The 25,947-nt window shown below is 37.6% G+C and overlaps 1 protein-coding gene across 3 annotated transcripts in view; it reads right to left on the bottom strand.

Annotated features, from left to right (window-relative positions):
- PPP2R3A (protein phosphatase 2 regulatory subunit B''alpha) overlaps positions 1-25,947 on the bottom strand; it is a 121,623-nt gene that overhangs the window by 85,465 nt on the left and 10,211 nt on the right. For 2 of the 3 annotated variants that reach the window (XM_074312883.2, XM_074312885.2), the window contains exons 2-3: positions 22,935-25,366; positions 4,765-5,028 (exon numbers count right to left, since the gene is read on the bottom strand). In XM_074312883.2, coding sequence (XP_074168984.1) covers positions 4,765-5,028; positions 22,935-24,923 — 2,253 coding nt within the window. In that variant the 5' untranslated portion in view covers positions 24,924-25,366. Of the gene's footprint in view, positions 1-4,764; positions 5,029-8,588; positions 9,038-22,934; positions 25,367-25,947 lie in introns of those variants that run through there. The other variant, XM_019748005.3, reaches the window with a different exon arrangement.

Here is a 25,947-nt window from a genome sequence, read left to right as displayed (position 1 = left end):
GATATGGAAGGTGAGATTCAAGCCAAGGGAGGGCAGAAATAAGAGAGAGGCTGCTCCTGCCAGCGCCACTAAAGCATGTTCTGCAAGCAGGACGGAATTTAAGATTTCTTACATCCAGAGGTCAAATACCTCCACTAAGGTCAAGAATGAGGGAAAGGTGTTGCTTAGCAACCAAATGGATTTGTTGATTGTGTAAATTATGATTGCCAAGGTACAAAGCTCACAATTAATATACTTTGGGTTGTAAACTGTCAAATCCACTTTCCCCAATCCCAATCTTCTCTTTCATGCGTAATGATGGTTTGCCAAGAAAATGCTCTTAGATGTGACATGCTATTGGCAACTGTTGGGAAAGCTGAAACAATAGTCTGTATTATGGAGGTGGGGATGCAGAACCACAAATGCAGAAAAGTACAGGGAGAGATTGAAACTGGCTCGCCAAAGTGCTTGAAACTCCCACCATTAGTCACTCATGGATTTTTCAGAATTGGAAGGCGTTAGGAATCTTCTAGCTCAATCTTGAGCAGTGGTCACCAGCCTCAGCTGAAACACTTCCAAGAGCTGTGTGCTTACCACTTCCCGTGCGGCTACTTCCACTATTAAACTACTTTCATTCCCTTGGATTACAGTCTTTTCTCCATAAGACTCCCATTAAAATGTACATGTCAGCTCGTAAGTAGTGAGTCACTGAGAGATTAACACTCATAAACTTATTATGACCCAGAAGCAAAATCCTAAGAGATACGGTACAGAATGGATATGTTTTGAAGTAGATTGGAAACGGTTGACTTATGTTGCTCATAGTGGGGTACCCTGAGTAAACAAGGGTTAGGCAGCACGACGATATCAGGCCCTTGGAGAAAATGCCCAAGGGAAAAATGAGAGGGGCAGTGAATGGCAAGGGCTGTAGACAATGCACGTAGACTATTGAAAAAAAGAAGTCTGGCTGGCCTGCATCTGCTTCAAGAGATCAATAAGAACGTACGAGTAAATGATGTTAATCTGAGGACAGCTGAATGCAGGCTTTTACAACAGAAGAGAGAACAAGCCGGTGTGAAGACTTTTTACAAAGGAAGAGAATGGATGACAAGTGGGAATGCACAGGGAGATACAGAAGACGGGTTTAGGAAATTCAGATTTAGAGGAAGAAGAGTCGGTGTGTAGTAAGCAAAGTTGCTAGAGCCAAGAAAACTTGAGTAACACTTGTAATTTGATCTAAGAATGGCCTAACATAAAGAACTGAAAGTCAGGTTGTCTTATAATACACACAAGAAGAGATGATCACCCAATATTTGCAATGTTCCTTAACATTTTAAAATGTCTCACACTTGTTATTTCATTTGGTCCTCATGTGATCCCTATGCAATAGAGGGCAGGTATTTTTATCCCACTCTGCAGATGAAGAGCTAAAGGTACAGAGGGTACCTTAAAGCCACAGGCATGATGGGTCAAGATGGTGCTATATCACTCAGAAGAGAGGGGCTGGAGGGCTTTGTATGGTTCAGAAAACAGTTGCATTTTTTCCCCTTCAACTTTCTGCTAGAGGCCCAGTCTCTAACAAATGCTTTTCTTACTATTCCTCAGATTCTGTTCCTACACTGCTTTTGTCCTTCTTAGATTCATTCTCGCTTCATTTCTTCTCCATCATCACTTAAAGCTGTGGAAACAAGTACACACTACACTGAGAATTTAATCAGAAATGGGCGTCAATCTCTCCAGGGCTGTTTGAGGGCAAAGATGAATAAGCTGAACTTCACCAACGGATGCAGATTTCATAAACACACAGTTTTCTTTGCACTTAAGAAACAGATCCGTCTTGACAGCTATACTTAAGTGTCACTAAGAGGACACTGCAAACTCAAGCTGGCCTTCCAAATAGCTTTATAAATTACAATAATCCATAGAAATGTTCATTTAACTACCCTGACCACCTCTTCCCTTGCTGTCCCTTACACGTCTTTCTTCTCCCTTTCAAGTGACCAACCTCTCGTGGGAACACAAGGCCACGGAGTGTAAGGGCTGCAGGTGCAAAGTTCACTGCCTAGTGGCAGAGGAGACGGGTCTGCACAGCAAAGAATGGCTGAAAATAAGGAGGGCATAGTGAGTGCTAACAGACTGCCAGAGTCAGGTAAAAGCTGGATTAGATGGGGGTTAACTAACTGGAAGGCACGATTAAATGAATTTTTAAAATAAATGATTTTAACAATAAAGAGGCAAAATCCAACAAAATGAACTGATACAGTAATCCAAGACAAAACAATACAAACCAATACACTTGTGATATCTTCTGAGGTCATTATATACATTCTCATTTTTATATGCAACATTAGTTTTAAGTTTTTAAAGGTATGAGCAGTTTACCTTGCTACCTGAACTGACAATTAAGGTCTAAGAGCAATGAAGACCAATGCTTGGCACCCATGAATGAAATTTAGGGCTATAATCAAGCACAGTTCAGACCAGTGAATCAGACATGTACATGCACACTTAGTCTATTGTGCCACATGATTAGGTATAAACAGTAACTTGTTATGTAAATGACTTACCATAGCTAATAAAACCGTTTTCTTTTTAAACTTCTTACATCGTTAGCTTCAACACTGGCCTTTTCCAATGATGACGCAGAGATTAATCTTCACTGTCTGTAAATAGCAGTCTTCCCTCTGCCTCCCCAGACTTCCCTGACGTGACTACACTCTACCCTACCCCTCCCTTGACCACCTGTGGAGTCCTAAAGCTTTCTGCTCTCCTCTCACTCCATGAGTGCTAGAGGGCCACTGAACGTGGAGCAGCGCAGGGCTACCATGATGGGGGGTGGGAGGGCAGGGGGACAGAAAGGCCAGGAAAACAGGCTCCTCCGTCAAGGGCTGGGAATATTCAGAGGAGCAAGGGTGACCCAGAGGACCCGAATTCAAGACAATGTAGGCTGTAGGTCTCTGACAGTCAGGTACTAATCACTGGCATTGGCTCTCCAGACGTGAGCCCAGCACAGCACCAGGAACTACAGTGTCCCTTAATCTGGACAGTTTCTCCATCTGCCTGCCTGTTTCTTACACTAATAGTTGCCATGTTAGAAACAGTCCATTCGGCATTTATGCGGTTAACATGTTATCTCCAGATGCAGATTTCGTTCATGCTAAATTCCACCTTTTAGATTTAGATTCATAGTTCCAGCCCATTCAAATAATTTACTATCTTGGTTCATACAACAGCCGTTTCTCAAAGCTTTGGGTGAAAAAACATCAATGTCCTGAAAGACATTGCAATTTATTTGGGGGAATATTAATTGAAAGTTAGCAAATAATATGTTAGCATATGCTCAGGGGAGATAACCTATGGTAGAAACAGTATGGTTCTAGGTGTCAGAGGACTTGTCTCCTGACATGTACTAATTCTGTGACTTCAGGTAAGTACGTGTGCGACTTCAGTTTCCTCATATGTAAAACAGAGTGGAAACGGGTGACCTCTTAATTCTAGAAGGAAAGCGCTTTTCATTAGAAACATCTAAGGGATCAATAAGCAAGTTCTAACATGGGGAGAGAAGAAAGGGGGAATAAAAGAAAGAATTCCTTTTCATTTCCCTTAAAATCACTCTATTTACAAATTATTTAACAGTCATAACCAATGTTCTGAGGTTAGAGGTAGGAGAGAGGACAGGGCATGACTGGAGTGGGCACTCAGGGGCTTCTCCAAAGACACGATGGCAGCTAAGTGACGTGGGGGTTGGCAGGAGAGGAGAGCCCCAAGAGCCCCGATGCAGAGGTTGCCTGTGGGAGGGCAAAGGGGTTAGGCTCACACAGGCAGCAGTAGTTTTCAAAAGTTTAAATATTACTCCTATTACTCCTAAAAGCAGGGGAACATTCCCAGTGGAAGTGGGAGAAGGTCTCAGGAGCGCCCACTGGTCTACCTGCCCACATGCAGCCCTGAGTCTACTAAACCTGTTTCTTGAAGCGCAGCCTGAAATCACTGCTCAGTCCTGAGGTACGAGCTGACTCTTCAATATTCACGCATGATAAAAATAAAACCCCAACAAAAGCAAGCACTGCTGTGGGTGGTAGGAGTCCCTGAATGGTGCTGAGCTAGGGAATGGCATGATGAAACAGAATGTGATGGTCATGCTCAGTATTAACTGTTCTCAGAGGAGCCTGGAGGTGTGGAATCCAGTTACTGAATATTTTACAGTAGTCTTGGCATTAGGAGCTAAGATCTTAAATTAGAAGCAGTTGGATATATTGGAAAGTATCAAAGACTTGCTTCCTAGTGGAAAATCCATTTATTTCTGATTAGAATTACAGTGTTGAGCTGGCCTAATGGTTTCTTGCCTGGCTTCAGGACAAAGAGTTATGATTATTGGATAAGAACAACAACAAAAAAAGATTTGTATTCAACACAAGGGAAATTTTTCTAACAAGTAAGGCTATATTTAATCATGGGACAGGCTGCTTGGCAAGGTAGTGAGCTTCCTGTCACTGAAAGCATTCAAGCAGAGAATGAATTTATGTGCTGGCGATGTCAGACGGAATTCCTATATTAAATGGGAAGCTGGACTGGAAGACGACTAAGGTTTTCTTTCAAACTTAAGAGTTCCATGAAATAGGACCATAGCTAAAGATATATCAGGATCAAGTAAATTTTTTCAACATGACAAAAAAAAAACACCCCAAAAATGTATGCATGCTTAAAAACAGAGAACAAAGAGGCAGTGGAGAGAGATTGGGATTGCTAGAGAATGGGAGATTACATATCCTTTAGTAGTTATATTACCTTTGCAATCTTTCCCATTTCGTAAATATCTGCTTTCTGATCTTCAATATCCATGAACGCAGTCTCAATCCTGCTTAGGGTCTGTTCATGGTTACTGCAGGCATCGGGGAGCCCTTCAGGAAAGTAGAACCGTGGAATGTTTATAGACAACGTTGCGTTCACATTATTCACACGAGGAGCAGGGGAGACAGGCTGGGGAACACTTGGAAAGGAGGCTGGAGGTGGAAGTGGTGTTCCAGGTTTCTTTTCTGGTTTATTTTGAATCTGGAAGGAAAAAGTGATTAGGAGACACATCAAGTATAAACAGTATATAGTTCTTGAAAGTCCTCACCAGTAATAGGAAGTTGGGTATAAATACAAGAAACCACAATTAGAGAGAGTAGAGATCAAGAGCTCACTCTAAGAGGGCTGAAGCATGCTTTTAGGGAATGCCTCTCCATACTAAATAAACAAATACATGAATCATCTGTCGATACCCGAGTTTACATAAATTTATGCTTAAAAATCCTATAGCACATTTTCCCCATCAATTACATGTCAGACACTTAAAAGCCATGTCAGCTGACATACTACAGATGTTGAGGTGTATCCTTAATCTGTTGGAATTGGACTGGTAAATCCTTGGTCTCTCTGTGCTTTCCTACCTCTCCCTTCAACAGGCAGATAGAATGAATTTTTAAATATGTATTGGGGGAGTGTCCTTTCACCTTCTGTAGTTTGACTTTGTCTAGGTAGAATCACTGTCAGTCCCTGATGCAGAGAAAGTCTTTGTTAAGAAAATTAAGGCATTTTCGTTCTGGAATGTCTTCAACCAGACGTGACTGACTTGCCCCTAGGGGCATGCCATTTTTCCCCAGATATAAATTTCTCTCATTTTTGGTATACCCTAATAGGCAAGCATCATGGTCATTAATTTCATCACAGCCAAACTTCCTTTACAGCTTATTGACTAATTTATAGTTTATATCATTTCTTTTTTCCAAAAAGGATTTGATGTGGTGTACTATAAAGACATAAGAAAGGACAGTATAAAAAGGGGAAAGGGGGTAATGGGGAGATTAAAATTATCCATGATTTAAGGAAAGCTGAGGGGAGGTACACTAACATTCAGGCAGCATTTTACCAATAAAGACTAAATTTAGTTTTGAGATTCCCAGAAGAAAAAGGAAAAAAGATTACATGAAGGTTTTCAGAGTTTTAATTTCTACTCTTAATTTTGACCAAATTATCTATCAAGACTTATGACCATGGCACTGTATTAGATGCTATATAAAGTATGAACATGACTGTTAACGAGCTAGATTTAAATTCACTGTGAATATAAAGTATTACTCGAGTGTTCTTCCTTAAATTATCCTAATGCCATCCCTAAAGTTTGAACGATAATTTATCTGGTAAGTAGATCTGAATATATTTCCTTTTGACATATACACTTATAACATGATCTTTAGAGTCACGATAAAAATCTTAGCTATCTTTGAAAAACTTGAGTATTATAGGAAGATAAGCTTCATTCACATAAATATGTGATGAATATGATTTAATCTCCTACTTTTGTTATACACGGTCCATTTTTCATGTTAATATCTGACATTAATACTGAGTGGAGTCGGCTCATATATCAATACTGCTGGGGGTATGATGGCCAGCTGGCCACACCAAACCTTTGCTGCAGCATCAGGATGTCACCCATATAAAGCAACAGTCAAGAAAGAAATGGCATCGAGGGAAGAGATACCAGTGAAATATGAAAAACTTGACAGAAAACAGCAATGGCTTCCTAGCTCTGTGACCTCAGAGAAGTGACTTAACCTTTTAGAATTCTGTAATAAAATATATTATAATCCCTATTTCTTGGAAGGTTGTTGTGAGGGTTAAAGGCAATCACAGGAGTTAGGAGTAAGGAAATTACATAGGTAAAAGGTACAGAGCAGTGCTAGGTACAGAGATGCCTTATTTAACAAAATGAGTCACAAGGCAAAGGGTTCTCAAAACATTAAATACAACTTGGCATGGTTCTTCGGATCCAAAAATAAATAAAAAAATCATGTATGTTTGTAAGGCGATTTAAAGTTTACAAACCACTTTTAACAAATTGATAATCTATTCTAAGTAAATATTTCTCTCTGGCTTAATGCTAAATCTGCAAATATTATTACATAGTCCTACGAGTCCGTAACACTACAAATTGTTCTTCAACTTCTAAAATAAGGTATAAAATAAGGTATATAATTCTTCAGGAGCTTTATGTAGGTCATTTACATTAGTGTCACTTCCTTTCTGTTATTCTACGCTGAACTAGATTTGTGAGACTACAAGTACACAACCATCAAAATTCTTTTTTTGTTTCCCCAAAATGTTTCCTATGGTGTGACACCCAGGGCAGTTAGTTATACCCATAGGATTAAGACCACTGGTGCCAGTGGGGATGAAACCCAATAGTCTAGGGAACACATGCTAGTGGAGAAGGTTTAGAGCAAGGCCTTTATGTTAACTCTACACTTTCACTTTGACAGAAATAAGTGACATTCAGGATAACCCATGGTTATCTGTCAAAGTTTTTACTTGAATGGAAAAATATTTGATTATATAATAGTCTACTTTGCTTTCCTTTGTGCACTTAACATAAAGCAATTCACTGGTAGGCAAGTATTTATTAATTCATTGGCTGACTTCATATTTAATAAAAACTATTATTAATATTTAAAAGAGAAAATAAAAAGAATGCGTTTATTTTGAACTTTCAGGTGTATCAATTTATCTTCCACTGAATTCAACGAGACACATAGTTTAAATATTAATAAAACTGACTCTTTACAAACATTATAAAATACAGTAAAAGAAATTTTGCCAGATTTATTGGCAAATTTAGCATCTGTTCCCTTTGAATAAAACTGTTCCATTCAAATCTAGGAACAGCACTAAAATAGAATTAGGTGGGTAAAATATCTCAATCCTCCATTTCCGTCCTCCCCTACAAACACAGCATCATTTAGATATTCATTCTGAGTAGTATTCTTATATTATTGTCATTGTAGTATTTCCAATATTTGAAAAAGCAACTTCATATAGTTCAACCAAATAATCTGAAATTACTCCGGGTCAGAATAACTATGAAACTCTAGTTTCTTGCTGGATTCTGGATGGCCGTTATTTGCATGGCTCTTGATTTGTACTGTAGTCAGTGTTAGGCAACTTGTTTGGTGAGACACTGGCCTTAATGGTATAAGCAAGTTAGCATGGACTCTTCACAGTAGTCGTTGCAGGCAGAAATGACTCAATCTCACAGCTTGCTGAGGAAGGACAAGGTAATTGCCATCCTTCATTACATGCATACATTATATTACACACACACTATTGACTATACATATAACATTAGTTCCCCCTTCAAAAAAAGATCAATAGAATCAATACTTTACAAAAACATTCATTACAGATGTATGTTAATACATAGCTTATTGATTCAAAGTGCAAAGAAGACTTTTAACATAGAAATTCTAGTTTCTCAAAGGTATTTCTATTAAAAATTTGAGTATTTCCCCCACTAAATTGTAAAATATTTGTTATTTATAGTCTCTAAAACTGGATTCCCTCTCTGCAAAATGTGCGCAAAATGTGAGTACTGTACTTCAGGTCCAGAAGGTCTATTTTTAAACCTGTTGGAATCTCTGTACAAATAGCTTTCTGCAAATAGCTTGAATAGAGGACACAGATTAATTCCTTGATCTAACATCAAGTGAACTGTAAAATTATTTGTAAGTTAGCTCACTGGGTGGTTTTATTAGTAATACAAATATTTTAAAAGAAACACCCAAGTTTCAAACCTGTGTCTGCTGAAATGACTTCAGCCGCTTCTTAAACCGTGACGGGAGAACAAAATCACAGCCCCTTGCCAGGAAAGCTAACTCTCCCCTTAAATCCGGGTCCCTTCGTAGAGATGTTTCCTTGATCATCATCTTTGAAAAGTGGATGTTTACTTAGCAACTGTCCAGCACACTTCTGAAGACAGATTTAATAAGTTGTCAATCTCGTCAAGCAGAAAGGTTTTTTTCTTCTTATCTCCCAAAGAAATTAAGTTCAGGCATTGTGCTCTCCCAGCCTCCAGAGATCACAATCCATGCTTGTACTGACATGCAGCTGGTTCCCAAATACAGCCTGTGGCTCCCAATACCTGCTCATACTTTTCAATTTAGAAACACGGCCTGCTATGGGCCTGCTGCTCCTTGTAGGTAGCTTTATGTCAAATTGACCTGCACATGTTGAGAATACAGAGGCTTCTGGGAAGGGAAGCACCCACTACTCTGAGCACCAAAGTTAGAAACATTACAGTGGGCCTAAAAATAGCGACTTCTCAGATAATGCTAACTTCTTAAACTCAGAGTATGTGAGGTGTCGATCCACATAAAAGTTTCTCCTCAAACTAGAAGAAAAAGAGCATGTAGAGTGTTTTTTATTTTGCTATTTCTTTTTTATGAAAAAAGAACAAGCTGCCCTTCAAACTTGAAACTATTATTTTCAGAATAGTTTTTAATTTCTTATTTGAAGGGAAGCAAATGTCCAAAACCCTCTAAATATATCCAGTCAAAATATGGAGAAAAACAAATTTTCGTCCTCAAATGGTAACATACAAAGAGATTTGTAGGTCTCAGATTTAAAATCAAATCCTTTCTGCTTGTTTGCAGAAGGCTTTCTTAGTCATCGAAAATACTTTTTGGAAGTGATTCTTTTAGATCTGGATAAATTTGATAATTTATTGTCAAAGTGTTAAGAAAGTGGAACAATGCACTAAGAAAACAGCTTCAGACACATGTAAGTAAATGCAATTTGTCTACAATAAAGGTACAAAAGCTGATGAAATAGCAATGACATAATACACCTTTAATTTGTGAGACTTTTTTTTTCTTCAAGGAGCTTTAAACAAATCATCTCAGATTTTTAAAATATTCTATTATTTTATCATATATTAAACTTCTGTCATATAATTATTTACAAGTACTCTCTCATGTTTAATAGACTTCAATATTTATTTTCAGTCAATCACATTGTTCAACCAATATTTATTTTCTACTTCTAAAAATATAAACCAAATATCATTACCAAATAAATCCCCAAACCAAAAACATTTTATAATTCTCTTCTATTGAACTTTTGTCTTTAGTGAGAATCAAATTCTTTGGTTTTCCATAACTTAAGTCAGCTTTTTCCTTGATTTCATTTCAAGACATTCTGACAACACTTTATAATGTGTGCATTGGGCTTATATGTTTAAACCTGTGGTTTTCATTTTTTTTTTCTTTTTTAAGCTGTGGAATTCTCCACTCATATAAAATCTTACCTGAAAGCTTTCAATATATACTATGGTTAAAAGAGGATTACAATGAAACCACTGGTTAATGTTTCAACCTGGGCCCTTCCTTTGCCTCCCAATTTTCTCACACTGGGCTTACACGTTAACTCTGAGGAGGTAGCTTTCCCATCTTTTTTCTTACTACACTCTTGCCTAGAATACTGTTTTCCTTACTGACCTCCATATTAGAACATCAAAGAGTTTGTTATAAATGCCAGTCTTTAGGCTTATGATTTGCTGCTTTTCTAACTAAAGCATACCTTAAACTGTATTCCCCACTCTTCTTTCTAATATCAACCAGCTGCTTCAGGGGGGTGACTTTTCATTCCCTTCATGAGGAAGTAGATTAGTGGTTGCCAGGGGCTAGGAGAAGTGACTGCTAATGAATATGAGTTTTTTGGGGGTGATGAAAACATTCTGGAATTACATAGTGCTTGCTGATGGTTACACATCTTGTTGAATATACTAAAACGTACTGAACTGTGCACTTTAAAAGGGTGACTCTGTACTATGTGAATTACATCTCAATTTATAAAAGCCTTTGAGTAGTTTAAAAAGGTAGTAACTTGGAATCACAGACTTTAAAATACCATTTTAAATAATCTTTCAGAGGAAATTGATTACAAGCTAATTAATTACTCTTAAACTTTGATAGCCTTCTTTTTTATGCTCTAAGTTGGTGTTTTCTCATTGTTTAATTAATAGCTTGTTTTGTATTATTAATGTTATTTTATTCTTAAATAATGAAACACTGGAGTGGGGGAAGAAGGCCAGGTGGTGGTATCTAGTTTCATTGCTTCCGGCTTAATCCTGAAGCCTTAACTTCACTGGTTGCAGCAAAATAGGAGATTAATAAGCATTTTTGTGTCTTGCTTCAATTACCTCCAAATGACAGGAACACATTCCATGACTAATAATAGAAAGAACCAACAAATCCAGTATTTTCACCTTTCTGTGTTCCTAATACTTGAGGGTAGATGTTCTTCTAGGACCAGGGAACAGAGATAATAAGAGCCTAAAATTATTAGGTAAAATTCTCGGATCTCTAGAATTTCTAGCTCCTACAGTCTGTCCTTCTTACTTTGCTTTTCTTCTTCCCTTTCTCCTTTAGGGTTTTTTCAATTAAATATTACTCATTATAGACCATAAGAATTGATTTTGGGTCTGTAAATATGTTAGACAACTGAAGTTAGAAAGAATAGAGTGTTTCTGATCCACTGACATTGCCACATTAAATGTCAACAAATATATGGTTTTAGTACTACAGAATACCTTGTCCAGTGTCTTCCGTGCGTGTGTGTGTGTGTGTGTGAGATTTCTCAGTAATTTGCGGCGAAAGATGAATTCACAGATGTCAAATGAGGGCTGAAATTGATGGGCAAGGACTCTGGTGAATATTATGTTGCAAATATAGTAACAGCTGATGGAGCTGTGCCTCTTGGATGCCAAAGTGCCTTTTGGATGTCTTGTTTTAAAGATGGAAGAAGTGTAATGTTTGTCTGCTAATGGAATGGTCTAGTAAAGGGGAAAAACTGATGGCTGCAGGAGAGAAAAGGGTCAATCCCTGAGTTGAAAGGAGAGGATGGGATCCAGAGCACAAGTGCAGGGGTTGGCCTCAGATAGGGGCCCAGACCATGCCTGTGCAGTCATAGAAGGAAAGGGAGTACGAGTACTGATACAGCTAGGTGGGTAGCTGTAGGCTCCCGATTGCTTCACCTTTCTGAGTAAAAGAGGAATCAAGGTCATTAGCTGAGGGCAAGGATGGAAGAGGAGATGTTAGGGGACAGAGAAGAGGGTATGAAAAAGTCATTTAGAGAGTGGTAAAGTGAGGGGACGAGGGAAATGTAGTAGGACCGCCAGATAATACTAAAGCCCACCAGAGGTTGGTGGTCAGGAATTTAATGCAAGACTACTCAGTATGGTTGTGTGATCTTCAGTCAAGGTCAACTGAACAAGTAAAAGCTCAGAGTAGACAGATAATGGGGAAAAGACAATGAGATGTATAGGTATTCCTTAAAGAGAAAGGATAAATTTTCAGAATTTAAACAAACAGCTAGTATGTGGAGGTACTACAATACGGTCTGGCGGTACAATGATGAACAAAACAGCACCCTCTCCTCAAAATGCCTACAATCTACAATCAAGAGATTTCCATCGTGCAATAAGGTAGAATGATCTATACTCTTAATGGGGTTCTCCCCTCTTGCCAGGAAAGGTGATGGGACATCTTTATAACATCATAGATTTTTAGGTGTTAAGAGCTAGAGGAATTACTAAAACTCAAATACATTTATGTTATCTGTTACAGAATTTGTCAGCAAGAAAGATACTTAAGATAACTTAAGATGACGGTTAGCTGTTCAACGTCTCATGAAATGGATTTTTTTTTTTTACCTCAAAGTAACTTTGAGATTTCCCAGAAGGTCTCTAGAAAATGTCAAAGGATTTGTCTCTCACCTTGTAAAAGAGAGATGTTAATTAGGTTTATTTGGTATGTTAAATTACATGGGAAGAACTATCAAATAAGTGATGATAAACTTTATGTGGATGCATGTCATTAATATAAGTGTTCTAGAAATTGTATAAAATTCCTAAAAATCTGGTATGTCCTAGTATGTTACCAGTCATAATTCCAGTTATCTTAAAATGTGGTGTATCACAGACAATAACCAAATTTCCTTGTCAATTCCATTATAACAAACTTACATCAGATCTTTAACTGTGGGCATTTTTAGGTCTTTCATCATTTATGGACAGCTACTAGTTTACACTGATGCTTTTGCAAAAGTGAGATTCACAGAAAAGACCCTACAGAGTACTCTTAACCACTGACACCAATGTCAAACCTTGGGTGCGTACTTCACAACTGAAGAGGCTCCTCTACCTGATATCTGGTCCTGTGCAAATGCCAGAAACCTCAAAATCAAATTGACTGGGAAGAGAAGTAGCTGACATTGAGGTAGACTGCTTCCTCCCAAGACGGCGGATCAAGAATGTTTCTTTCCATTCCTCCTCCCCTCTCTGACCATTCTTTTCCTAATTCCGTTGTCCTGGCTGGAAAAGATAATGCCGTTGTTCACATATCTCAGGCCTTTACAAAGGAGGATAATCCAACCTCCAACCGATTGTTTAATTTGCTAAAATGCTGGTGATCTTGTAGTTCTGTCCATTACAAACATCTTCCTGATTTCCAATGCCTCAGTTTTTCTGAAACAAGCTTGGTGACTAAACACTTTTAGGGAAGTGGAGACAGAGTTACACAAAATACTTATACAAAAGGCCCATGGCTTAAAGCATCTCCCTTATCAGGGTCATTTCTTGACTTGATTCCTGCTGGTTGGTGTCATCGGGACCCTGGCTCAGGAATGCTCTCCAAGCCATGCACGTCATTTTGCTGCTAGTAATTATTATTGTCTCCCTAATATACTGCATTCTCTCAAAAGTTTTAAATGCATGTGGGCAGCCACTGACCAGCAACCAGATGGTATCTTTCTGACTGGACTAACAAAAGAGAACAGAAAAATGTAACCAGCTCCAAGAATAGGAACCTGGCATCATCTCTTATGAGACCTGAAGAGGCAATGGTGTCATGCTAAGTCATGCTAAGACCGACATTTTTGATCAAACCTCTTCCATGGTCAAGAGGATATATAAGTAAGCAAAAGTAGGAACTGTTGAAATCAATTTCTGAGCCCAAGATGGAGCCACTCTTTCCAGGGTACCACATCAGCAAAATGAAACGTAACTATTTTGTCCTTGCAAATGCTCTGCTTGGCCAGAAATGCAGTTATTCAGTCAGCCAATCCCCAAGGCCAGGCCAATTCTGGACCTTCTCACCACTAATAAGGCTGACTTTGGTCCCAGCCAATCAGATACTTTCTATTTGTCTTTTCCTTGTTCTTTATTCTTTAGCCTATAAAAGGTTCTTGCCTTCTGCCCCATCTTACAGTTCTCCAAATGAAGAATGTTCACTTTATAAAGTATTAAATAAAGTTTGTTTGTATCACTTAAATTGTCTAATTATATTTTAACAAGTATAAATGACCTTTACCACATTGTTGAAATAGGTCCAGTTAAAATTCATACTTGCCAAAATATTGTGACAACAGTTTTACTGTTTAATCTTGAAATTAATAAAAATTCTAATTTGTACTTTTTAGTAATACTGACAGGTTTCCCCCTTAATTAGTTGAAATTTGTGAGGTTTCACTAAACTTAAACATTATAGCATTGGCTTAAAAAAATAATCTTATTTACCTTAACCTTCTTGCCCTGCCTTCAATTTTTTCAATTGAGGTAGGAAGTAATGGAATTTTTTCCCTTGGCTTTGTTTGTACTAAAATTAAGTAAAAATAATTTTCAAGGGAGGCTAGGGTTAATTATTTTAATTGGTGAATAACAGCTAACAGGCTATTGCCTCATAAGTCTAAAAACAGATAAAAATGACTGCAATACCATCTGCTGGTGGTAATAAAACATAGAATTAAGATATTATTATGTGAATTACCAAAGCAGTATAGTTTTTAAAAAAATTATATTATCTCCCATGTCAAAACATGTCCTCAGTAATTTACTCCTTTGTAATTATGAAACCCTTTGAGACCTCAGCCACATCCCCCTTTTCCTTCTCCACAAGCTGTTCTCTTATGCTTGTTCAACTCACTGTCAGGTTTTCTGCACACCTCAGCTATACTAGAACCTATAGGGTTGTTTCCTGTCGCTTAGAGGCTTTGTTAAAAAAAGTATGTACTAAACATTCATTTGCTAGCCAGAGGTATAGATAACTTGACACGGTGATAAAGTTCATGCACAAAAAAAGGAAGAAAGGATGGAGAACAAGACATGGAATGAAAAGAAAGCTGTGCTAAGTGGGAAAGTCAGACAGGTTGTGAATGGGGAGAAAGGAGACAAAAGCCATGTAGATCAGAACCCATGATCAGAACTCGAAGAAGGATTTTGAAACTTTGAGCTTATTTATTTTTCTATTTCTATTTCTACTGGTACACTGTTTGACTGTCACTGACCATTGGCAGTTTTTGCTATTGATATTTAGTGATGTTTCCAAGATTTCCAATGCCTTTAACAAAATACCACATTGAACTTTATCAAAAGTCTGTTTAGCTGATCTACCAGAAAATAATATTGAGACCAGGAGTCAGCAAACCTTTTCTGTAAATATTTTGAACTTTAAGTTCTCTGTTGTAACTACTCAAACTGAGAAGGTGCACAAAAGCAGTCTAAGTCATATATAAATGAATGGGTGTGGCTGTGTTCCAATAAAACTACAGTTGACCCTTGAAGAATTTTGGGGTTAGGGGTGCCAACCCCCTCCAGTGAAAAATCTCCATTTAATTTATGACTCCCCAAAAACTTAACTAATAGCCTACTGTTGACCAGAAGCCTTACTGATAACATAAATAGTCGATTAACACATATTTTGTAGTTATATGTATTATATATCATATTCTTACAATAAAGCTAGAGAAAAGAAAATGTTATTAAGAAAATCTTAAAATACATTTACAGTACTGTACTACATTTATCGATACAGTAAGTTTACATGACCTGTTTATGTAATGGTCTGTTAGTACCTACATCAATATTGGTTTACATGATACAAAACACTGTAGATGTCATAGGTATTACTGACACTAGACATCAAAAACGAAAAGATAATGTGAAAAAACAAATTCATATTTATTTATAGGTATAACAATTTGTGCATTGATAACGAAGAAGCAGCAATATGACTGCTTTATGGCAGCCTAGTATAATCGTTACGATTGCTTCACAGTAGTATAGCCTATACACTAACGAATGAATCGTTATAAAATGTTTGTGGTATATAGTATTACAATCATATTCATATTACAGTATTAGAAACATTGTTACATTTCTAGAGAAACCACTTACCTGTGATGGTAGGCTGATACTCAGTTATGAGAAAGAGGAGCATACTGTATGGCAATGTAATTCTTTGAAAGCAAAGTTACAAAACAATAAGAAAACTAACACATTATTCATTTTGTTATTAAATATCACTGACTTATGCCAATGTCAGGACAGGCCATCTACTTCCACACAAGTCTTGCTCACGATGTTCTACATGATGAATACTTAGGTGATAATGATGATGACACAAAAATGTCTCATACGTCATACAGTTATTAGATTTTCACATGAAATCCCATGCATACAAAACAAATACGTTATTAACCTTATGACATGACTATTTACTGCCCGTTAAGTGGAGATGGATCACCATAAAGGTTTTCATCCTTGTCGTCTTCACGTCGAAGAGGCTGAGAAGTCGGGCTTGCTCTCGAGTTGCAGAGGCAGAAGAGGTGGAAGTGGAGGGGGGACGGGCAGGCTCGGTGTAACTTTACAAAATTATAATTTTGTCTGACTTTTTAGCTTTTTCATTTCTCTAAAAATGTTTCCAAACAGTATCATCCCTTCTTCTACATCTGCTTTCGTTTCAGTGCCCATATCATAGAACGGTCCATGCCCATATCCATTCAGTGCCCATATCATAGAACGGTCCATGCCCATATCCATTCAGTGCCCATATCATAGAACGGTCCATGCCCATATCCATTCAGTGCCCATATCCATTCAGTGCCCATATCCTAGAACGGTCCATAAAAGAAGTCAAAAAAAGTCTTGAATAATCGGAACCCTTCTGCCACATTGTCAATGACACTGTGTTTTCTGGCACTATTTCTTCCACATCTTCTTCTTCATCTTCTGGCACTGGTTCAGAAGCACTCACCTCTATCAAGCGGTCTGCTGTTAATGCTTCTAGTGTAGTGTCTATTAACTCTTGACTGTCTCCAATACCTGTATCTTGAAACCCTTCACGCCCCACCTTTTTTGTCCTATTCACAATCTCATTCATGATTTCCCTGATGGGCTCTGTTGTCAATCCTGTGAAGTCATGCACATCTGGGCAGGATTTCTACAGCAGGAACGTACTGTTTGGGGCTTAATGGCTTTCACAGACTTTTCTGTAACAATGATGGCATTTTCGATGGTGTAAGCCTTCTAGGCTCTCATGATGTTTGCTCTGTTGGGGTTCTCTTCCCAGAGCACTGACAATCGTTGCCATAGAGTACCCTGTGTGATGAGCCTAAGGGTCCTTATCACCCCGATCTAGAGGCTGACTTAAAGACATTGTGTTTGGGGGCAAGGAGACCACTTCAACGCCTTTGGTGCTGCACTCCTGGGGTTCTGGGTGACCAGGGGCATTGTCCCAAATCAAAAGAACTTTAAAAGGCAGTCTACTGGCAAAGTACTTCTGACTGCAGGGACAAAGCATCAATGGAACCAATCTAGAAAAAGGGTTCTCATTGTCCAAACCTTCTTGTACAAAAGACTGGCAGCTGGTGTTTACCTTTTCCCTTCAAGATTCGGAGGTCAGCAGCTTTACAGATAAGGGCAGTTCATCATAAGCCCGAATGCATTTGCACAAAACAACAGAGTAGTCTGTACATTCTGGCCTTAAATCCTGGTGCTCGCTCCTCTTCTTTACTGGTAAATGTCCTTTGTGGTATTTTTTTTCCTCCCAGAAGAGGGCACTTTCGTCTTCATTAAAAATCTATTCAGGCAGATATTTTTTCTCCTTAAAGATTTTCTTTCTTTTTTTTTCAATTGAAGTTTATTGGGGTGACAATTGTTAGTCAAGTTACATAGATTTTAGGTGTACAATCTGTAATACGTCATCTATATATCACATTGTGTGTTCACCACCCAGTCAGTTTTCTTTCCATCACCATATATTTGATCCCATTTACTCTCATTTACCTCCCCCTCCTCCTTACCCTCTGGTAACCACTGAACTATTGTCTGTGTATGAGTTTTTGTTTCTTCATTTGTTTGTCTTGTTCTTTCGTTGTTTTCAGTTTTATTATACCATATATCAGTGAAATCATATGGTTCTTGACTTTTTCTGACTTACTTCGCACAGCATAACAATCTTAAGATCCATCTATGTTGTTGCAAATGGTACTATTTCATCTTTTCTTTCGGCGTTCCATCCTCAACGATTTTCTTAATGGAACCTGGTAACGTGTCTGCTGTCTCTTGGTTGGCAGGAGTTGCTTCTCCTGTTATCTGGACATTTTTAAGCCAAACTGCTTTTTAAAATTATCACACCATCCTTTGCTGGCATTAATTAAGTTCTCCAGCTTTAGATCCTTCACCTTACTTTTGCTTTATGTTGTCATATAATGACATCAATTTTTCTCTAATAATATTAGTCTATAGGTATGCCTTTCTTATAGCAATCCTGCACCCACATTACAGCTGCATTTTCAATATGACATAAAAAGGTATTTCACAAAAAGTGCAAGGTTTCCACTCCTGTTGGTATAGCTGCAGCAACTTCACGAATTTCCTTTTCTTTCTTTACAGTGACCCTTACGCTAGATTCATTTATCTTGAAATGATGGGCCACCACAGCTGTAGATCTCAATCTACAGTACATATCAAGCAATTCAACTTTTTTGTAACATCATGACTTTTCTCTGCTTCTTGGGAGCTCTTCCAGCATTACTAGTGGTACTTTGTATGGGTCCCATGGGTTATTCAAGGTACAGTATTGCACTGAACATGATGAAAAATATGCGAGAATTGTGAGAGACCATTTCTTACTGCAATATACAATTTACTGGAGAGATGAACTACTCATGCGGAAATTAGTATTACACATGGGAATTAGTATCATACGGGTGTTTTAAGCAGGCACTTGCTACATTTGAGCTCACTGCGATAACAAGAGGCGGCTACAAAATTATTACAGTCATATAATATGTACTACAGTTAATTTTATGCAGTTATGATTTAATACTGCATCGTTACATTTGTTTACATTTCTCTAGACTGCGAATGTCACCATGTACGGTCTGTGTTTGCGTGTGTTTTAATAAATTTTAACTTTTTATAATAGATTTGTGCACATTTCATAGTAGTAAATGATATAATAGATTAGTATCTACATATATTTTATGTATTCATGACATACCTAACTTTTTCTTATTTTTTCGGTATTTCTAGGCTATGCAGTTCATCTGTGAATTTTTTCAAATTGTCGCAAATCTCCAAAAAATTTTCCAATATATTTATTGTAAAAAAATCCTTGCATAAGTGGACCAACACAGCTCAACCCGTGAGGTTAAAGGGTTAACTGTATTTACAAACACAGGAGGCAGGTCAGATTTGGCCTATGGGCCGCAGATTGCTAATCTCTGATCTAGACCAATATCCTCTTTATCAACCTCTCAATATTGTCCTGGTCAAATTTTGTATTTGACTCCCTCTCCCAATAACAGGTTTGAGTTGTATTCTGGACAACAAACATCTGGACAACAAATACTGTTCACTCTTTAAAACTATTTTGAAACACATATTAAAATATTAATGACATAATATTGTCAAGTCAATATTTATTTTCAGAGATAATCATCAGTGTCACATAAAAGCACTTCCTACATGCCCTATTATGTAAATATTTTAATCAAAATTTTTTGAAATATTGGCAAGATTTTGACTGTCCAAAATGTTTTTGAAAAGCCTTAATTTAAAATGTATTATTCTTAAAAAAAAAATATTACACTGTGAGACTCCTCTGCTTAAAAGCTTTTAGTTCCCCATTCCCCTAGAACAAACTCTTTTGTGTAGCATACAAGGGCATTCATAAGTTGGCCCCAACCCATCTCTCCGATTTTATTTCCTACTACTTCCTTTCTGTTCATTCTATATAAGAATAAAAACATGACAAATAAGACTGTATGGAAACTTTCAGGAGGGGATAAACACCAACTTCAGGGCGGGGTTTAGTTCTGAAAAGGGGAGAGGATACTAGGGAGGAGAGTTCTAGGGACTTCAACTGTATCTGAGATGAATTTTTGAAACGATGATGACAATGAAAATATTAAAGAAAGCAAAGATCTGAAGCAAATATGACAAAATATTAAGATTCGACAAAGCTAAGTGGAGGGTAAAAGAGTGCTCTTTCTATCATTCACCACACTTTTCTATTTGCTTAAAACAGGGGTTGACAAAACTAGTCTGTGGGTCAAATCTGTCCCACTGCCTGTTTTTGTCAGGCTTGGGGCTACGAATGGCTTTATATGATTCAATAATTATTTCTGAAAAAAAGACAAAGACGACTATGTGACAGAGACCTTGCGACCTGCAAAGCCTGAAATACTTAACTACCTGGCCCTTTAAACATTTGTCAACTCCTGGTTTAAAACATATCATAACAAGAAAGATGGTAACAATAACAACAACAAGTAAGGAGGCAACTGAGTCAAGGAAGAATGGTTTTGTTTTCTTTCATTATCCTGAATTGTATATTTTTTGTATTATTTGTTTTTATATTATTTTTGCCTCTTTAAATTAGCTTTTCATGAATTACTTTTTCCACTTTCATCAAGAGGAAATCTTACCAAATTTTATTCTATCCTATGATATTGGAACTTATTTAAAAGACTGATGGGAGAATCTTTTCATAAGATTTTGATCTCAGTGCATACTTGTCAATAAACTGGGAAGCTCATGTAGAGCCCAGGGTGACTATTTAGGTGGCTGTACTTGGACTGGGGGTGTCACGGGGGACCCACTCACAAGGTATCAGCCAGGAGCACAGGAAAGGTATTGCACAAAACTTATTCTTGGCTTCAATTCACATTTTCTACTTTCTACAGTCCATCTCTTTTAGAAGCATTTTGTCTCCTTTTTTCACAGAAGATAATGAAGGAAGAGGGTTAAACAAAATTCAAAACACTGTATGACGGTTAGAGTTTCTGGTTATAATGGTTGTGAGATGTTGGAATAGGTTATCAGAGAAGGTGGACATTTCTTTTTAATGGGCAGACAGGATATTGTGAGGAAAATAGTGAGACAATACATCTAAATGTCTTAGCATGCGTTAGCTCACAAGAACTGTTAGCTCTTAATATGTTATCACTTTGAGGTTGCTATATATGTATTTTCTTTTCTTTATAAACTATTAAGCACATCAGTATTGTCTGTGTATATGAAAAGATTTTTTCTTAGTTTTGAAGTTAATTTCCACAGTTTCTCCCCCCAGCATTTACCCAAGTTAACTAAAGACACTACCATTTGTGAACCAACAAATGAGACACGAAGTTTTCACAGAAAAGCTCAGTGCAAGTTTGAGGATAATCAGATCCAAATCATCATTTAATAACCTTAAGTATGTATTGTTTTAAACTTTAGTGTCACTGGTAACTAAAAATGTGCACAGAACAACAGCCACAAAACAAATATGAGGTAAAAATCATTCATCTGATCACAATATATATTTTTCCCTATTCAAATAAAAATTGTAATGAGAACGCTAAAATAATAGGTAATTATTTTTTAACTTGGCCACATATATGCCATATCTAATATTCAACTCATCTTTTAAAAATTTACTATATTAAAGATCTACAAGGCATAAAAATATGACAAAATACTATGATCCACCAGATTATGAAACAGAAATAGAGTTAATACTGCTGAGGCCCCCTGTGTACCCTTCCTCAGTTTGATCTCTCTTCCTTCCCTCAGAGATTAATCATTGTTCTGAACACTGTACTTGGTATATCCATATACTCCTTCATACTTTCTGTACAAATGTACATATCGCTAAATAATTCATATCATTACTTTACAACTTGCTTTGCTGATTTGGCTTTATGTCTGAATTCATACATTTTAACATGTATGGCACATTCATGTGGTAGAGACAGCGCTCACCAAATGTTCTATGTGATGTTCTTCTCCATGTTTCTTAGCTTTTAGGTTGAAATCACTGGCATGTGAGAAGGGAAGTGTGTCACATGTAGGGCAAGGCAGTTATAGCACTACCTCTACCTTCCCCTTCATCAGTAAACTCACAAGCCACATATTCTTAATGGGACAATGGGGCAGCTGTAGAAACACAGAGTATCCATCAGCCTGGGTCCCTGAGTGGAGCTTCTTGCCAACCCATGTTGGACACATAAAATGAACAAGAAATAATCCCGTTGTAGTAAGACATAAACACAAATAGGCAGATACCTGCCTTTCTGGGATTATTCAAAAGCAATTCAGGGTAGATTCAAAGCCTTTTTGAAAATACTTGTATCCTATGATTCTAGATTAATATGTACTCTTTAATTTATAAATATAATATTAACATTTACTTGCATGAAGAGGCAAATCTCCTGTACTCTAGTCTTTACTTTCTTTGAAGAACTATTGCACTAACAACACTTTAAGAGAAGTGCCTACATGTTCATGTACTGTTTCTGGTATGTTAGTTTTGTTCCCCGAGTAGATTTCATGCTCTTCAAGAATCATGTCTATTCTTTTGTACACCACATAGCATCTTACAGTCTACAAAGGCATAGAGGAATGACTGGTCTACCGTTTGACTAGGGAGGATGAGGACTAATAGTAAATGCCTACTTTCTATAAGGCGTTGTGTTTCACGTGTTCTCTTGATCCTTATTATTTCCATTATACAGATGAGGATATAAGGGCTAACTTTCCCTTGGTCACAGAGGTAGGAAGATGAAGAGTGTGGGGAGGGCAGTTGAAATCGGTCTGCTTGACTATAAAGCCTCTGCTTTTTATTTTTTATTTTTCACTGAATTGAGTAAGACCCTGCCTAGTATAGGACAGGAGCTTTCGAACATAGAATGGCTAACAAAAATAGCCATTGGCCACAGAAATAGCTATTGGCTAACAAAATTTTTGTTTATAAATTTTATATACACTAAAACATTTCTTTGGAGACTTTTCAGGACTCAAGTTTGTTGGGTCTTACCTTGATCACCTCTGGGGTCTGTTGAATCAAAACCACTGAAGTAGTATCTTTGGCTTTATCACCAACAGGGCTTTTACAAACTGGTAAATTGGCTTGGGAGGAAGTTGTCAAAGTTTCTTGTAGAATTTGCATCATTTCCTTTTCTTGTGATAAGCTCCCTCTGCCTGATTTGCATTCAACTAGTTCTTGAGCAAAGTCTTCAATGCTTTCTAGAATTCGCAGTAAGAGGGCTCGATCCTCTTCCTCTATTTTGTGTCCATTGGTTTCAATAATCCTTGTTAGACAGGCAGGTGAGACTTTTTCCGTGGGTGAAGAGACTTTAGATTTAGATTCAAGATCTACAGAGAGCTCATCAGTCAACTGGCTGTGACTATTTTGCGAGTTAGAGCTTTTACTTTTGGCAAGTGGCTCTCTTAGAGAGGTCTCCATTTTCTGTGAAAAAGTTTCCAAATCCATTAGCAATTTATCTATCTCTTCCTGACTGTTAGAATTTGTAAAACCTCTGTGGTCTCCCTCTTCGACTTTAGGAACTTTTGATTTAAGATCCTCCTTAGGTAGATTAATAACTGGTTTCACAAATATCTTACCAGTTTCATTTTGCATTGAGGCAGGACATTTTTTAAGATGAGTACCATGGTCTGAAAATTCTGCTCTATCTTCACTGACCTTTAACAACTCCTGACTGGGTCCATTTTCTGTCCTTTGTCCTTTATCTAATGTTTTCTTTCCATCTGACTCTTCTTCAATATAAAGGGTTTCCATTAGGTTGCCAGAAGAAACATTTTCTAAAGAGTTCATGGCTAATGACCGTGATTGAAGCTGGACATCTTTTGGAGTTTTGGGATCACTTATCTCTAACTTATATAAGGAATTTGTAGAGTTGTTTGGAAAGGATTTTACAGTGTCTGTTTTCCTAGAACTGTGCTTCTCATCTTGCAATTCTATACTTTGAAACTGTCCAGGGTCAGGGGCTGAGAGCTGGACAACATCTTCATATTTAGGGGGCTGTTCAGTGCCAAATATCGGGGAGAAGGGAGTCAGTTGTAAACTAGGCATATTAGTGACCAGTTCCGTTAAATCGATAGCCTCATTATTCCCAGACTGCATGAATTCAAATGGTAGTTTTTTCAGATAGGATGCTAACCTGGTCATTACATTCATATAGACTGTTTCAGAGCTAGAAACTGCATCGTTACCTTCATTGATGCCGCTCCCTGATTTTTTCTTTATGCATTGTTTTATGATGTCTGTGCATTTTTTCAAATCCTCAGAGCATTTCAGCAAGATATCCAAGCACATCTTTATGTCTGTTCCAGAAGAAAAATTATCTATTTTATGTTTTTCCAAAATCTGAGTAACCAGGTCATCTTCAGAAAAGTTGTGAAGAAACATTGAAGTCAGGTTCATATCGAGTGAGTGTCTATGGGATAAAGATTTTTCCTCAAGTGAAGAACTCCGGAGTAAACTAAAAGATGAGGCATTCCCATCATTGTTATAATGGCCACAGAGCAAGTCAAAATCAACTGACCTCCTATTAAATGAGTCAGACTTAACTTTCCTTCCCTTCTTGTAAGCTGCATGGTTAGAGTTTTTGAGTTTTTCAAGGGAAAATTCTTTTATTTTCCCACTGGCAAAACTAATTGCTTCTCCTGCAATGTCCTTTAAGTTACAGGTGTTCTGAAATGCAGATCCCTTCTTGACCCTGGGAGTGCCTGTGAGGGCCTGGTGGGGATAGTCACTTTCAGCTAAGGAAAACCCGTTTTCGTGGGGTAGAAACAGAGAGTCCAGATCTGCCTCTTTGCCCTGCGACACGGGGATGTGTAAGAGGCCTGCGCAGACACTGTGATGCACCACGATGCAGTCAACTCCATGTGCGAAGGTGTGGCAGGTCCCAGCGCAGTAATGGATAGCTTGCTCGAGACGCCGGTCGATCACCACGCTGCTGTAGTGGTTCACAGTACTGACCACAAGTCTGTAAGTTGCTGCCATAATATCAACTCCACTTAGTGGTGGGACTTGGAATTTTCTAGAACTTGCTTCAAGTAAATTCTCCTAAATGACACTCAGCTGAAGAAAATACATTTGACAATGTTCAGTGGTTTCTTGCAAATAGAATGACCTTTCCCATGAAGAAAATTTAAATTTGAGGTTTGGTAACTGTCAGGATACAGTAGCTGTTGCACATGTGTGCTTGTATTAGCAAGTCTAATAATTTAATAATTGTGCTTTTTGGTTTTATTTAGTAATATCACGGTGCTAGAAGAATCTTTTTATAAAAGAATATCCTTTCAGTTCTTCAGCAATTCTATGATGCAGAAATTTACTATCATAAATTTACTGTCATAAATCTTAGTTGGCAGCATAGAAGTATTGTGATAACTGAGTCCTCCAAAGGTTTAAATGATCCATTTTTCTGTGACTGACAGAGAAACCTATAAACAAAAAAGAAAATAATTAAAAGGAAATCGGATTTCTGGTACTGACAAAACCTTCTGCATCCCTACGCAGTTAACCACCAAGCCTTATTCTTTGCCCCATCACTGACTGCTGATCTTTGATTCCTGTCTTTGTTTCATCAGACTCCACACTCCTTACTACCTAGACTAATATTACCTCAACTCTGCCTTGTGACAACTGCCTCCCAGTTGGTATTTCTTATCCCACCCTCCTTGCCACTTTACATGAAACTAAAAAGCTTAGATTTAGACAGTTTTTTCATCCCTCACAGCTCAAGAATTCACACTACTGATCTCCATCACACATCATGGCAGGCCTACCTCTTTTAACTCTTTTTCAAGACTTTCAACATCCGTTCCCATCAAACTATAATCTTATTTTCTGCAACTGCCCTGCACCAACCTTTTGCTTCCATCAACCTAGTCTTCTCCAAGTACTTATTTGACAACATAAAGTACTTGTTCTTGATTCTACAACTTCCTCTACACTTGGAAATTATCCTCCCATTATCTTTTTTCTTACTAAGAGAGAGAAAAAAAGACTACTTTCATTACTA

The sequence above is a fragment of the Rhinolophus sinicus genome, chromosome 5 (genome assembly GCF_057876585.1).
Source record: "Rhinolophus sinicus isolate RSI-liver-muscle chromosome 5, RSI-T2T, whole genome shotgun sequence".
Lineage (NCBI taxonomy): Eukaryota > Metazoa > Chordata > Mammalia > Chiroptera > Rhinolophidae > Rhinolophus > Rhinolophus sinicus.
Note: the sequence above shows the minus strand (reverse complement) of the source record. Positions and strands in the feature narration are given on the sequence as shown.